The sequence below is a fragment of the Fusarium fujikuroi genome, chromosome FFUJ_chr02, assembly GCF_900079805.1.
Source record: "Fusarium fujikuroi IMI 58289 draft genome, chromosome FFUJ_chr02".
Taxonomy (NCBI): domain Eukaryota; kingdom Fungi; phylum Ascomycota; class Sordariomycetes; order Hypocreales; family Nectriaceae; genus Fusarium; species Fusarium fujikuroi.
In genome coordinates this window covers 3,678,340-3,690,514 of record NC_036623.1, presented here as the reverse complement: position 1 = coordinate 3,690,514, position 12,175 = coordinate 3,678,340, and the positions used below count along the sequence as shown (strand labels likewise).

General features: G+C 47.0%; 5 protein-coding genes; 4 read left to right on the top strand and 1 right to left on the bottom strand.

The window, feature by feature from the left end:
- Positions 1 to 123: 123 nt before the first annotated feature.
- On the bottom strand, positions 124 to 837 carry FFUJ_04208 (uncharacterized protein; the record flags this gene model as incomplete). Its single annotated transcript, XM_023572535.1, has 1 exon — positions 124 to 837. One exon carries the CDS (start codon positions 835 to 837, stop codon positions 124 to 126), a length of 714 nt encoding a protein of 237 aa, XP_023426641.1.
- A 1,775-nt stretch (positions 838 to 2,612) lies between these two features.
- FFUJ_04209 (probable benzoate 4-monooxygenase cytochrome P450) lies at positions 2,613 to 4,019 on the top strand (the record flags this gene model as incomplete). Its single annotated transcript, XM_023572534.1, has 1 exon — positions 2,613 to 4,019. The coding sequence occupies one exon, from the start codon at positions 2,613 to 2,615 to the stop codon at positions 4,017 to 4,019; it is 1,407 nt and encodes a 468-aa protein (XP_023426640.1).
- A 683-nt stretch (positions 4,020 to 4,702) lies between these two features.
- On the top strand, positions 4,703 to 6,145 carry FFUJ_04210 (probable pectate lyase C; the record flags this gene model as incomplete). XM_023572533.1 has 5 exons in its annotated part: positions 4,703 to 4,842; positions 4,898 to 5,042; positions 5,091 to 5,453; positions 5,504 to 5,651; positions 5,700 to 6,145. The coding sequence occupies 5 exons, from the start codon at positions 4,703 to 4,705 to the stop codon at positions 6,143 to 6,145; spliced, it is 1,242 nt and encodes a 413-aa protein (XP_023426639.1).
- A 695-nt stretch (positions 6,146 to 6,840) lies between these two features.
- On the top strand, positions 6,841 to 7,508 carry FFUJ_04211 (related to glycoside hydrolase; the record flags this gene model as incomplete). XM_023572532.1 has 3 exons in its annotated part: positions 6,841 to 7,301; positions 7,356 to 7,408; positions 7,462 to 7,508. The coding sequence occupies 3 exons, from the start codon at positions 6,841 to 6,843 to the stop codon at positions 7,506 to 7,508; spliced, it is 561 nt and encodes a 186-aa protein (XP_023426638.1).
- A 1,504-nt stretch (positions 7,509 to 9,012) lies between these two features.
- Positions 9,013 to 10,818, top strand: FFUJ_04212 (probable alpha-glucoside transport protein; the record flags this gene model as incomplete). XM_023572531.1 has 4 exons in its annotated part: positions 9,013 to 9,208; positions 9,264 to 10,519; positions 10,571 to 10,669; positions 10,720 to 10,818. The coding sequence occupies 4 exons, from the start codon at positions 9,013 to 9,015 to the stop codon at positions 10,816 to 10,818; spliced, it is 1,650 nt and encodes a 549-aa protein (XP_023426637.1).
- Positions 10,819 to 12,175: the final 1,357 nt, after the last annotated feature.

The following is a 12,175-nucleotide window of genomic DNA, read 5'->3' as shown; positions in this document are numbered from 1 at the left end:
AGTTATAGAGTCTTTGTACGAGAGAGAGTTCAGTTCAGTCTTCAGACTCATCACGATCAGAGCCCATATGGCCAAATTAGCTGTCAATATATTCCCCCCCTCTGTGCTGCATGGAATGGCCTTCTAGTACATCCCCATCCTCCCAGCTTCGGTCTTGAAGAATTGCAGGACGACAATATCCTTGTCCCCCAAGATGAGCGAGAGACAAGTGTTGGTTTTTTTGGCACAGGCAGCCAGTTGTTCGATAGGACCAAGCTCGGGTTGTCTGTCACGATTTGCGGTGACAAGGGAGTCTGGCTCCCATGTGCATGAGGGTACAACGATGACGGTAGCAAGAAAGGGATTACGGATTTCTTCGTTTGCGTCGTATAAGACATGAACGCGATCCTCGTCGCCGAAATCGAACTGGTGAGCGCGCTTAGGGAGTTTCTCTTTCATTTCTCTCGCTTCAGCAAATGCCAGATACATATCTGTGCCGCGGAACCAGGAAAACCTGGGACTGATGCTGAGTTTGCCCAAGCTGATGGCCAAACTAATTGCAGTTTCTTTGAGGAACGCCTCGTAAAATATCTGTACCATCATGGAATGGTTCTCGCAGTCGAACTCTAGCACCTCATCCGGTCGGTTGCTGTTTGTGGCCTGTTCTAGAATATCGCCGTATGCATTCGTGATGTTTTCAAACGTGAATTTTGTCCATGGAAGAATCTCGGACTTCTCCATCGGAGATTTTTCACGGCCATCGTAAACTAAGCTTTGGAAATTCGGGGAGAGATTGATGATGGGTCTTCTGTACACCAGAAGAGAACCGATATTGGGGGCGTTCGGCGACTGGTTCATGTTGGGTTTTGGAAGCTTAAAGATCTGATTTATGACGAGTAAGAACAATTGGAAATGGAATGATGATCCCTGAAAAGTTATAAGGCTGATGTTGGTTTTGTCAAGAGTGATGATGATGAAGAAGAGAAGAGGAGAGAGGAGAGAGTCAAAGAGATGTAGGTCACCCTGGCGGCCTGCCTGATGCCTAAAATACATCGCTCTTGCCCCTTCCGTTCATACCTCAAAAAGGGATATCTCAGTCCACCTCGACTTCCCTAAATAGGTAGGTGTCTTGTGTATGATTAGGGGTGCGATTTAAGATATTAAATCCTCTCAGGAGTATTTTTTGCGGGAGAACTTGACTTTCCTATTCTTCTCATCAGTCAAGATGGAAATCCTGTGCTCGCGCTGTTCGACTCGTGTCCTGATTCGATCCTTGTCGCCCTGATTTGCGTGTAGCTTTCCTTCCAATTTCCCCAATTCCTCAGTATCGACTTCAGTGTCTTGATCAATTGACCAGATAGTGACGTTGTGTTTTCCACGAGAGGGACTTTACAGAACTGCTGGCGATGTTGTAGAATTGGGAAAATATCCTTCCTTGTCAACTCTCTTCCGTGGCGCCAAGGGGGCTAGGCCGACGTGTAGCCATGGTCTCAATATACGCGACTTGGAAACCCTTGGAGTGTGAGTCAAATTCGACAGATTGATGTGTTGTAAAGGAAACTTTATGAAGGAATTTTTGATGGGTTGTGGTTGGAATTGAGGTCGGCGATTCTTGCCTCCCAGTTAGTATGGTGTTGACGGGAAACTTGGTGAGAAGGAAAGAAAAGAGGAGAGTGAGGTAGGCACAAACAAGCGTGTGACTACAATCTAAATCTCATACTGCCTTATATTCGAGATTCAGTACGATTCACTGTCAAATAAGTTTACTGATTAAGTTATCATAAAAGCATATTATTTGCTTCACGGCCCACGTTGACCTACCTGCTCAAGCTTGTTGTTATACAGAGCCTACCTAGGTGGGTAAAGTCAAAGCCCGTTACCTGCAGAAACCATCAGACTTTAATATGGGATAGCAAAATAAACTCAGTAAAAGATATCCAAAATTCATGCTTATTTACCTAAGTCTTTTTATCATTGAGGACCAAGGTCCTAAGTTTCCTTTCCTCCCCAGGTAGGTATTTATTGGCTTGATGCTCATATCTGTATATACACAAACACTCGTGATCAGGTTCCATTGTGCCAATACACAAACAGTCTGGGGTGGACCGTGGCGCTTTTCAAGTTGTATTGATATGGACTGCTTCCTATCTCCCGAGGTCTTGACTCTTATCAAACCCCGCGCCGAGAATACTTGCCAACTCTATTTGCACCACCTGCCACATGACATAGACCCCTCACATTTTAATAATCCTTGACATCTTTTGCACTGAATCTCATATCTACGCTTGTTCATCGTCACCATCGAAAGAAAAACATCATGGGCCTTATCTTGATTACTGCTCTGGGCATGCTGCCTGTTTTGCTGGTGTACAGATACATCATCTATCCTGTCTTTTTCTCCGCGCTGTCTCGTATACCCACACCGCACTGGACATGCCATATCAGCTCTCTCTGGATATTAGCAGCAAGGAAGCGGAGGCGAGAGAATACATCACTGTATCGTGCACACCAACGGCTTGGTCCTGTTATTAGAATTGGTCCAGATGAAGTGAGCGTTGACGGTTTAGAAGGCATGCGGACCATATATCAAGGAGGTTTTGAAAAAGGTCACTGGTATAGCGTCTTTGATAATTATGGGTAAGAATGGCAACTTATGGTACTGGACTGTCGGCGATGAAACTAATATGGCCATCTGTAGAGTCCCAAACATGTTTGCCACTGGCAATTCAAAGCCTCACTCTCTAAGAAAGAGGATGATTTCGAACGTCTACTCCAAATCGTACATACAGTCATCTCAAGCGAGCAAATTGCAAATGGCCGAGATTCTCGTGAACCGCCTCTTGCCTGCACTTGACGGGTCTCTTAAACCTTCCCGCAAGTCGATGTCTACAGACTACAATGACGTTGAAGTGTTCGGTCTATATCTAGCAACGGCCATGGATCTTATCACTGCCTACATATTTGGTCTCTCTAACGCTACAAACTTCATTGCCGATGAGCCTTATCGCCGTGACTGGCAGGACATGTATCTTGCACGGGCCAACTACCCCTTCTGGACGCAAGAAGTTCCAAAGTTGACAAACTTTTGCAAAAGATGGATTCCTTGGCTCAAGCTCTATCCACAATGGGTTGATCAGTCCAACAAGAAACTCTCCGATTGGAACTGGGAACTCTGCGAGAATGTCCGGAAGACGCCCAAGGCGACAAGAAGCCTCAGTAACAGTCAAGACATTCAACGCTCTGACGAGCCGGTAGTCTACAGCTCACTGCTTGCTGGGATAGATCGCGAGTTCAATACCAATGGAGAAAAGAGCATTCTGTACAGTACGAGCATTCTTCAACGAGATCGAGCCATTGCGTCTGAGGTTATGGATCATTCGCTGGCTGGACAGGAGACGGCTGGAATTGCCCTCACTTATGCAACATGGCGTATTTCAAAAACTCCAGAACTTCAACGACAGCTTCATGCTGAGGTCCAATCTCTTAAGCCGGCTTTGAGGATCAACCCGAAAGCTGCATCTGGTCTTACGAACACGTCGGCTTTGCCAGATCCTAAGGAGGTCGATTCCTTGCCGCTCTTACACGCTATTGTCACGGAGACGCTGCGTCTCCACGCGCCTATTCCAGGACCTCAACCACGCCAGACACCTCAACGCGGATGTAGCATAGGAGGATATTATATCCCTGGCGACGTGAGGATCGCATCACTGGCGTATACACTACACCGGGACAAAGAAGTATTTCCCGAACCTGAGGAGTGGATCCCAAAGCGCTGGATACCACAAGCGCCTGGAAAGTCATCAGACGATGAGGCGAAGCATCGCGAGATGCAAAGACTCTTCTGGGCCTTTGGCAGCGGTGGAAGGATGTGTGTCGGCTCCAACTTCGCCATGAATGAGATAAAATTTATTTTGGCGTTCATCTATGCCAACTTTGAGACAACCATTGTTGATGATGAAGGTATCGAGCAGGAAGATGCTTACACGGCGAGACCAATTGGTGAGAAGCTGGTCATCAGGTTTACTCCTTTGAAGACATGAGACAGGAAGACAGATTTGGATTATCATTTATTCTCGTTATATATGTATACTTATAAAAATATACCTTTCCCTTTCTTTTTCAGCAAGTCAACCCACGCTAAGCTCAAGCAATACCTGAACGGTCGCCAAGGCTGTTGAAAGCAGAGTATATCATTAATTAGGCTTGATGACTTGACATTCACGATGATTTCACATCATCGAGGGTTGGTCTTTTGAGGCTTTAAGCAACATCAAGTGCTGTTTCTTGACTTTCAGGGCCAGCATGTAGGTTAGCTACATGTACGCGAGGATGGAATTTACAGAAAAACAACTGAGTTAACTTGAATTGCACTCGACTTTTGTACTTCCCTCCCTCTGCGCAACCTTATAGACTTAAGTCTCAGAACTCACCTTAATGGTGTGGTGCAAGCCTAACAGGTCAGTACATAGTCTTCTACACTGTAGTTCACCAAAATAGGAATGGATTTGCAACAATCGTTGTTAAAAGATTCCACCAATCGTTGCATCACCGCAATTTTACCAACAAGGCAATTCTATACCCCCTTCGTGACTCGAATACTGTCATTGGAGGATATTTGAAACCCCATGTAAGTTCTACTAGGGGCTGTTGTACATAAAGGATGATAGACCCGATGCTCTCCTCTCAACGCACGTCGACTCAAAGATTCTTGTACTCAAGAAACATGAAGATTTCCTTGCTGCTAGCTTTGACGGCCAGTTCCGTGGCACAAGCAGCCCAGCTTGCATTCCCTGGAGCTGAGGGCTTTGGAAGGTATGCAGTTGGTGGTCGTCAAGGCGAAGTATACAAAGTGACAAACCTCAAGTAAGCCGAAGTCTCCTTTCCTGCTCATATGAAATGTCTAATGGAAATTCAATAGTGATTCTGGAACTGGCTCGCTTCGAGATGCAGTATCGAAGCCCAACAGGATAGTTGTCTTTGACGTCGGTGGAGTTATCAAGATCACTGAACGTATCGTCGTGTCTAAGAATATCTACATCGCCGGCCAAACTGCTCCTGGTGGTGTGAGTCTCTAGAAACCTTGGATATTACACTAGCTGAACCACCTACAGGGAATCGTCGTCTACGGCAATGGTTGGTCTCTCTCCAACGCCAATGACTCCATTGTGCGATACATCACCATCCGTATGGGCAAAGGTGGAACCTCGGGTAAAGACGCAATCGGTATTGCTGACGGTAAAAACATTATCTTCGATCACGTCAGCGTCTCGTGGGGACGTGATGAGACTTTCTCTATCAATGGAGACGTCACGAATGTTACTATCCAGAACACTATCATTGCTCAGGGTCTTGTTTCTCACTCTTGTGGTGGCTTGATGCAGACTGATGGCGGAGTCAGCTTATTCCGCAATCTGTATATTGATAACAAGACTCGTAACCCCAAGGTCAAAGGTGTTAACGACTTTCAGAACAATGTGAGTGATTTTGTTGCATAAGTCTGGACGGCTTTCTTACTGTCTTACAGGTTGTGTATAACTGGGGAGGAGGCGGCGGTTACATTGCTGGAGATAGCCAAGCTGACAGCTATGTTAACATCATCAACAACTATTTCATTTCTGGTCCGGACACTACCGTCACAGCCTTTACTCGAGGAAACAGTTACTTCCATGCTTGTATGTGACTTCCCCTCTTAGGCGACTGTGTTGCTGACTATGTTTCAGACGTCAAGGACAACTTCTACGACTCAAACCGCAACGGCAAGCTTGATGGCACTGCTCTTTGCGAGAAAACCAGTTGCTACTCTGACATTGATTTTATCAAGACTCCATACAACTATCCGGCTCCCACAGCCCTCTCGCCCCAGGCAGCCGTCGAACTAGTCCTCAAAGGCGTTGGAAATTCACTGCACAGGGATACTGTTGATACTGCCCTTATTGATCAGGTCAAATCTTACGGAACCAAGGGAGGGCAAATCTCTGATGAGAAGGAGTTTGGTGGTGTTGGAGAGATTGCAAATGGTGCTGCTCTGAAAGATTCAGATGGTGATGGTATTCCTGATGAATGGGAAACAAAGAATGGTCTTAATCCCAATGACGCTTCAGATGGTTTGAAGGTTGCATCAAATGGGTATGCTAACTTGGAGAACTATGTGAACTCTCTTGTTTAATTACATTTCCTTCTGATTTCATAACTCATAAGAAATTCCCCAGTAGCTCTTCTTGATTTCATTAACATTTAATGTGGCCAATGTGAAATACATACACTCGAGTTCCTAGTTATAGCATCACTTAAATTATCTTCACGTCGTTCCCAGCGTGACTGGGTTCTGAATTTTGGTTCAAATGCGGAGTTATTCGGTCTTGTCTTTCAAGGTCGTCTTCCAAGGAATCAAGCACACCTTTAGATCCCGACAGGCTTTCCTGTATAATTGAATCATCATATAGAGTCTGGCGCCATATGAAGAAATACTGTTGGTGCGTTTAATGTTTATCCATGCGTTTCGTTTCGCCGCGATCGTCAATGCAGGTTCTTGTTTCAACATCCCGGAGGTCCCGGTAAGGTTTCATTACTCCTGTTTCACGGACATTAAAATGGCTGCAATATAGCAGATCATCCAGTATTTAAAGACATGCTTAAGTTCTAATCCTCCGGTTCTCAGCAGTTCCGCTCCCATCTGCTAAGAAAATGCAGTTTAAAAATCTTATCATTGCGCTGTACGGCGTAGGAGCATCATGTTCTGCTCTGCGACCACCAATTGAAAGACGCGCGACGACAGAAATTCCTTCAGACTCGTTCAACTCTCTCGAAAAATACTGGAATTACCTGTATCCTTGAGGAGCCACACACAATGGCGGCGCCCGAATGGACGAGGAACACGTCTCCGTCACTGATGGCGTTCTCACTCTGACTGCTGAGCCACGAGATGATCAAGAAGACCCCATTCATTATCTCTCTGGAGCAATTCACGCCAAATCAACATTCACTGTTTCTGCTGGTGGTGGTTATGATATCAGTGCTGAGTTCATTGCTCCAGTTGATAAAGGAACCTGGCCTGCTTTCTGGCTCAATGCTGCGAGTGGATGGCCGCCCGAGATTGATATTGCAGAGTGGAAAGGCTCTGGGAAGATTTCTTTCAACACATTCAATACCTCTAATGAGGTAACTGCACTTGATAGGGACTATCCTAATCCCGAGGAATGGCACTCTGTTCGTGCTGAACTGCGTGATGAGAACGGTCATGATGTGAGAGTCAAGTTCTTCCTCGATGGTGTTGAGCAGACTACGCAATATGGTCGTGACTACATCGGGGCGGGTTTGCGTCTGTAGGTATATGCTTTATAAAATATCGAGACTCACCCTATCTAATGTCTATATAGGATCGTCAACTATCAGACTGAAGGATCTTCTGGATCACCTGGTCCCACAACGCGTAAGTTTCCCGTCAGTTTGATGCGTCTGTCTGTACTGAACCCTGTGCCATAGCGACAACTTTTCAAGTTCGAAATGTTGAGGTCATCAGTCTCAACTAGGTCTTTTACCTTTTGATTGAGCAGTCTGGCTAGTGATGGATGCGAAGGTTATTTATCTTCATTCAGTGTAACCGAAGATATGTGACTATACGAATGAGGGGGGGCAACGTCTGTCAGTAAAGGCTCGAGCTTATTCGGAAACTTGCAGAATGATCCGCCGGCAATGTAACCCGTCAACCGATCGAACCCCTCAAAGTAGCAGAATGCATGAAACAAATCAAGAAGCTACTGTAAGGTGACAGTTCACCTGATGTCTGTGTCCTTGAATCATGGCCAGTCAAGCGTGGTTCGATTCCACCGTCTCGGGTCAAGATCTACCGAGTTGCATCTCTGCATTGCGTATTCTGATGTGAGGAACTTTTGATTTGCTCGGGCTGAGGATGGATTTGCCAAGGTAAATTAGCCTGAGTTGGTGAGTGCCGCAGTCGTGCATTGAGTGAATGGGTGTAAGCCCTGACTGCCATGTCTAGGTGCAACCCAACCACCTCATCCTTGTGCCTCAAAGCATGGGGAGCTTGTGGCTTCTAAGAGACGGCTCAAGTTGGTTCTAACCGTGTAAATGGTTAAAATGGGAAGACAAAAGTGATGGGGAGGCATTGCTGAGGAGGCAGAAAAGTGGCTGCTTACTAGCGGCCGTCGGAAAATAGGGAATACCAAGGAAGAGAGAGAGCAAAAACTGAGACTGCTACAAACCCCCAATCACATTTGGGGGAGGATTGTCAAATTTGGATCGGTTCCAGAAGTTAAGCCTCATGGTGGTGGTACCTTAATTGAAGGCATATAGGTCAAGCTTAAGACAAGACGAATCGCATATAAGCGCGTATAAGTGGGTGACGTAGCATTGGGAATTTCTTCACGAATCACGCGATGCTTGTGATCGTCCAGGTGTGGTACAGTAGCAGCCGGGGAAGCCCTGTTCCTGGGTGTCAGCCATCTTGTGATGCAGACGAAGCTTCAACCTATTTCTGAAGGATTGCTCAAGTCATATTTATCCATATCAAACTATAACAAATGACAGAAGTTACATTTGAACTGGCGTTTTTGGTGTATTCCTGTCTAAAAACATCGGCCGACGTACAGAGAAGCAGGGTTCTAGACCATGGCATCTGATGATCACCACCATCCCCCAGAAACTACCCCAGATTCCCCACCTCTCTAGGAGGAACAAGCTGGGGAGGAGAAAGGCATTTTAGTGGTCAAGCTATTATCCGGTCCACTAACGATCGATATTGACCACTCCATCCCTCATCACCAACTTCTTTCCCCGCAGGATCTTCCACCAATGGCGGGTGAGTTCAACTACGAGATAGCTTCACTTACACGGGCCGTCGATCCTATTTCTACGGCGATTTGAACCGGTTCCCGGCCTCGAGGATCATCTCTGCATGAGGAGAACCATTGGAGATGGACGATATAACATGCCCATGTTCAGCGAAGGGTATCTTGAGCCCTTCAAACCTCATTGCGAATAGTCTGCTGCTGGTAAGCGACGAATCTGTTCACCATGGTAGCCGAAAAGCACTCCGGGGAGATTCAGCCCCATGTTGAGAGCACCGACGCTGGTCTTGATCATCTCAAGAATGTAGACCTTCACGACAAAGCCCTCGCCAACGAGGCTCTTGAAGCCACTGCCGATGAGCATAGCTTTACTGTTTGGCAGGGTTTCAAGACTTACAAGCGCGCTGCTTTTTGGTCCATCCGTAAGTTCTTACCATTGAACTGTTGACGCCGAGATCGCTAACAGGCCACTGTCAGTCATCTCGACTACTGTCATCATGGAGGGTTACGATGTTACCCTCCTCGGTTCCTTCTATGGCTACCCACGATTCCGAGAGAAGTACGGCGAATATCTCGATAAGGAGAACGGACATCAGATCTCAGCCAATTGGCAGCAGCGTTTCAATTGTCTCGGCGCCCTCGCCAACATCATTGGTGCTCTTCTGAACGGTTGGGCTACTTCGCGATGGGGACACCGCAAGGTTCTCATCAGTGGTCTCTTCTGGCTCTCAGCCTTCATCTTTGTCGTCTTCTTTGCCCCCAACATCGAGGTCCTTCTCGTTGGTCAATTCCTCTGCAATATTCCCTGGGGAATCTTCGCTACAACTGGTCCCGCCTACGCTGCTGAGGTCACCCCTCTTGCTATTCGAGGATATCTCACTGCCTATGTCAACCTGTGCTGGTGCATTGGACAGTTCATCTCAGCTGGTGTACTAAAAGGTCTCGTTGACAATCCTACCCCGTGGAGCTACCGAATTCCCTTTGCGATCCAATGGGTGTGGCCTATTCCTCTCGCCATCGCAGCGTACATGGCGCCCGAGTCGCCCTGGCATCTTGTCCGAACGAACCAGCTCGAGAAGGCCAAAGTATCCCTCGAGCGACTGTCCGAACCGGAACACAACATCAACTACGAGAATGCCGTTGCTCTTATGGTCCACACAAACAAGCTTGAGATTGAGGAGCGTTCTGGTACTTCTTACTGGGACTGCTTCCGAGGTAGTAACCTTCGACGAACCGAGATCGCTTGCATGGGTTTCCTCTCTCAGATCACCAACGGCGGTGCCCTTTGCTACAGTGGATCTTTCTTCTTCCAACAGACTGGTATTGGTCCCTCTGCCTCTTACGGTATTGCTCTTGGCGGAACTGGCATTGCCTTTATTGGTACCATCATCTCGTGGTTCTACATCTACAAGTTCGGTCGACGAACAATCTGGCTCTCTGGCTTCTCATTCCTTGTCGTGCTTCTCTGGCTTATCGGCTTCCTGGCGCTGCCCAAGCAGACGCTATCCTTGGCTTGGGCGCAATCGATCCTCTGCGTTGTGTGGTTGGGAGCATACTCCATGTCTGTCGGTCCCATCATCTACACCATCGTTGCTGAGGTCGGTTCGACTCGTCTGCGTACACAGACAATTGTGTTGGCTCGTTCGACATATTATGTTGGTAACATCATTTGCGGAGGTCTCATCCAGCCCGAGATGTTGTCTCCAGGATCATGGAACCTCAAGGGCAAGACGGTAGGTCCAGCCAATCGATATGAGCGTCAATGCAACGCTAACATGCTACAGGCCTTCTTCTGGGCAGGTCTTGCCACTCTCACTCTAACTTGGGGCTATTTCCGTATGTTCGAAACAAAGGACCGTACCTTTGGTGAGATGGACTACATGGTAAGTAGCTGAATACGAGGACCGAGAACGCAGCTAACGAATTTGGATAGTTCCAGAAGGGTATCCCGGCACGCAAGTCTGCCAAGTACCACATTAATGAGGACGAGGTCTTTATGGCTCACGAGAAGCCTGAAGCTGAGAAGCACTAAATTGAGTGCTGGGGTTGCAATCGGGAGGCCTCATGTGACGTGACGGTCTGTGAATGGAGCCATGTCATGACTTAGCGATACCTTTTGCTTGATCAACAATTATTATATGTATTACGGAGTATTGTCCTTGATGATGATAACCATTGGATAGGCGTGGCTGAAACTATGCTGGACTAAAGCCCAACCGAAGTCATGGCGGAATGTCTTGGTGAGACATTAGATCCAGGATCAGCGCCTAATCTTAAGGACACGTGATAAGACGGTGAATGTTTGTGCAGCATATCGATCAGCATCAACAGAGCAAATACGTGTACAGTACGGAGTATCTGTTAGGTATGCTAGGCAGTGTCAGTATGTGGAAGGGATTGCTAAATTGAGCCTCTTTCATCTGTAGCCATCCCAATTCAGGAACGGATCGATCGGCCTCAAAGCCGTGCCAGCCAAGCCCAAGTATCGTATTCTCCACTTCAAGGGGGAGTTTTTGAACCCACCATCGTCACCCGCAGCCTCAGCTAATTTAGCGCTTGAAGTGCCAAGGAATTCGCTCGCCACGACAAAGAATTGCTTCTTGCATCACATCAAAGAGAGATGTCTGAAGTTGAAGTCCAAGAACCTCAAACAAAGAAAGGGGGGGATCCAGCCGGTGAAATACAGCTGGTCGCATTCTATATCTCAAACATCAAATTAAATCCCACGCTTGGCTTCGTATACAGAGATTGGCTACCAAGGAACTCAATCCCAGGTACCTACCAGTATCTTGAGTGCATTGGAGATTGGCTCAAGGATAAACTTTGATGCACTGGATTTGTTTTAGCTTCCATCCGGTCTCAAGAATTGGTTGCATTGTTCCTTGCATAAGTCACGCCACTACGAGGCTTGACAGATAAACGATGCGTTATATAGCATCAAATCTCGCAATACGAAAAACGAGAGCCATCATGTTCATTTCTCAAGAATAGCAGCATTCATCTCGATTGTTTTATCGACGATCACGCATTGCAAAATTGCTTCTTGGGTACGAAACAGGAGAAGCTGGGGTTGACGTCCAATGAGCACCCACCTCCAAGAAATGCCTTTCTATTCTTAGCGGCCTACGGCACGTTAACCATAACCTAGTGGACCAGCGTCGTAAGCATTTCCCCTGAAAAACCGGGAACTTAGTGCTTGCCCGGCACGTGACGGCTCCATGTCCGCTGCAACCGCCCCCCGACCTAATCTCACCGCGTTCCGAAAGCAAAACAAAGCGCCTTTCCTCATTCTTTGATCAACTTCCCATCTTTTTTCCCATCCGTCCATCATTTCCTTTTTGTTGTCTGGATTCTCTTTTTGGATTCGGCATTCTTACTTCCTCGTCACT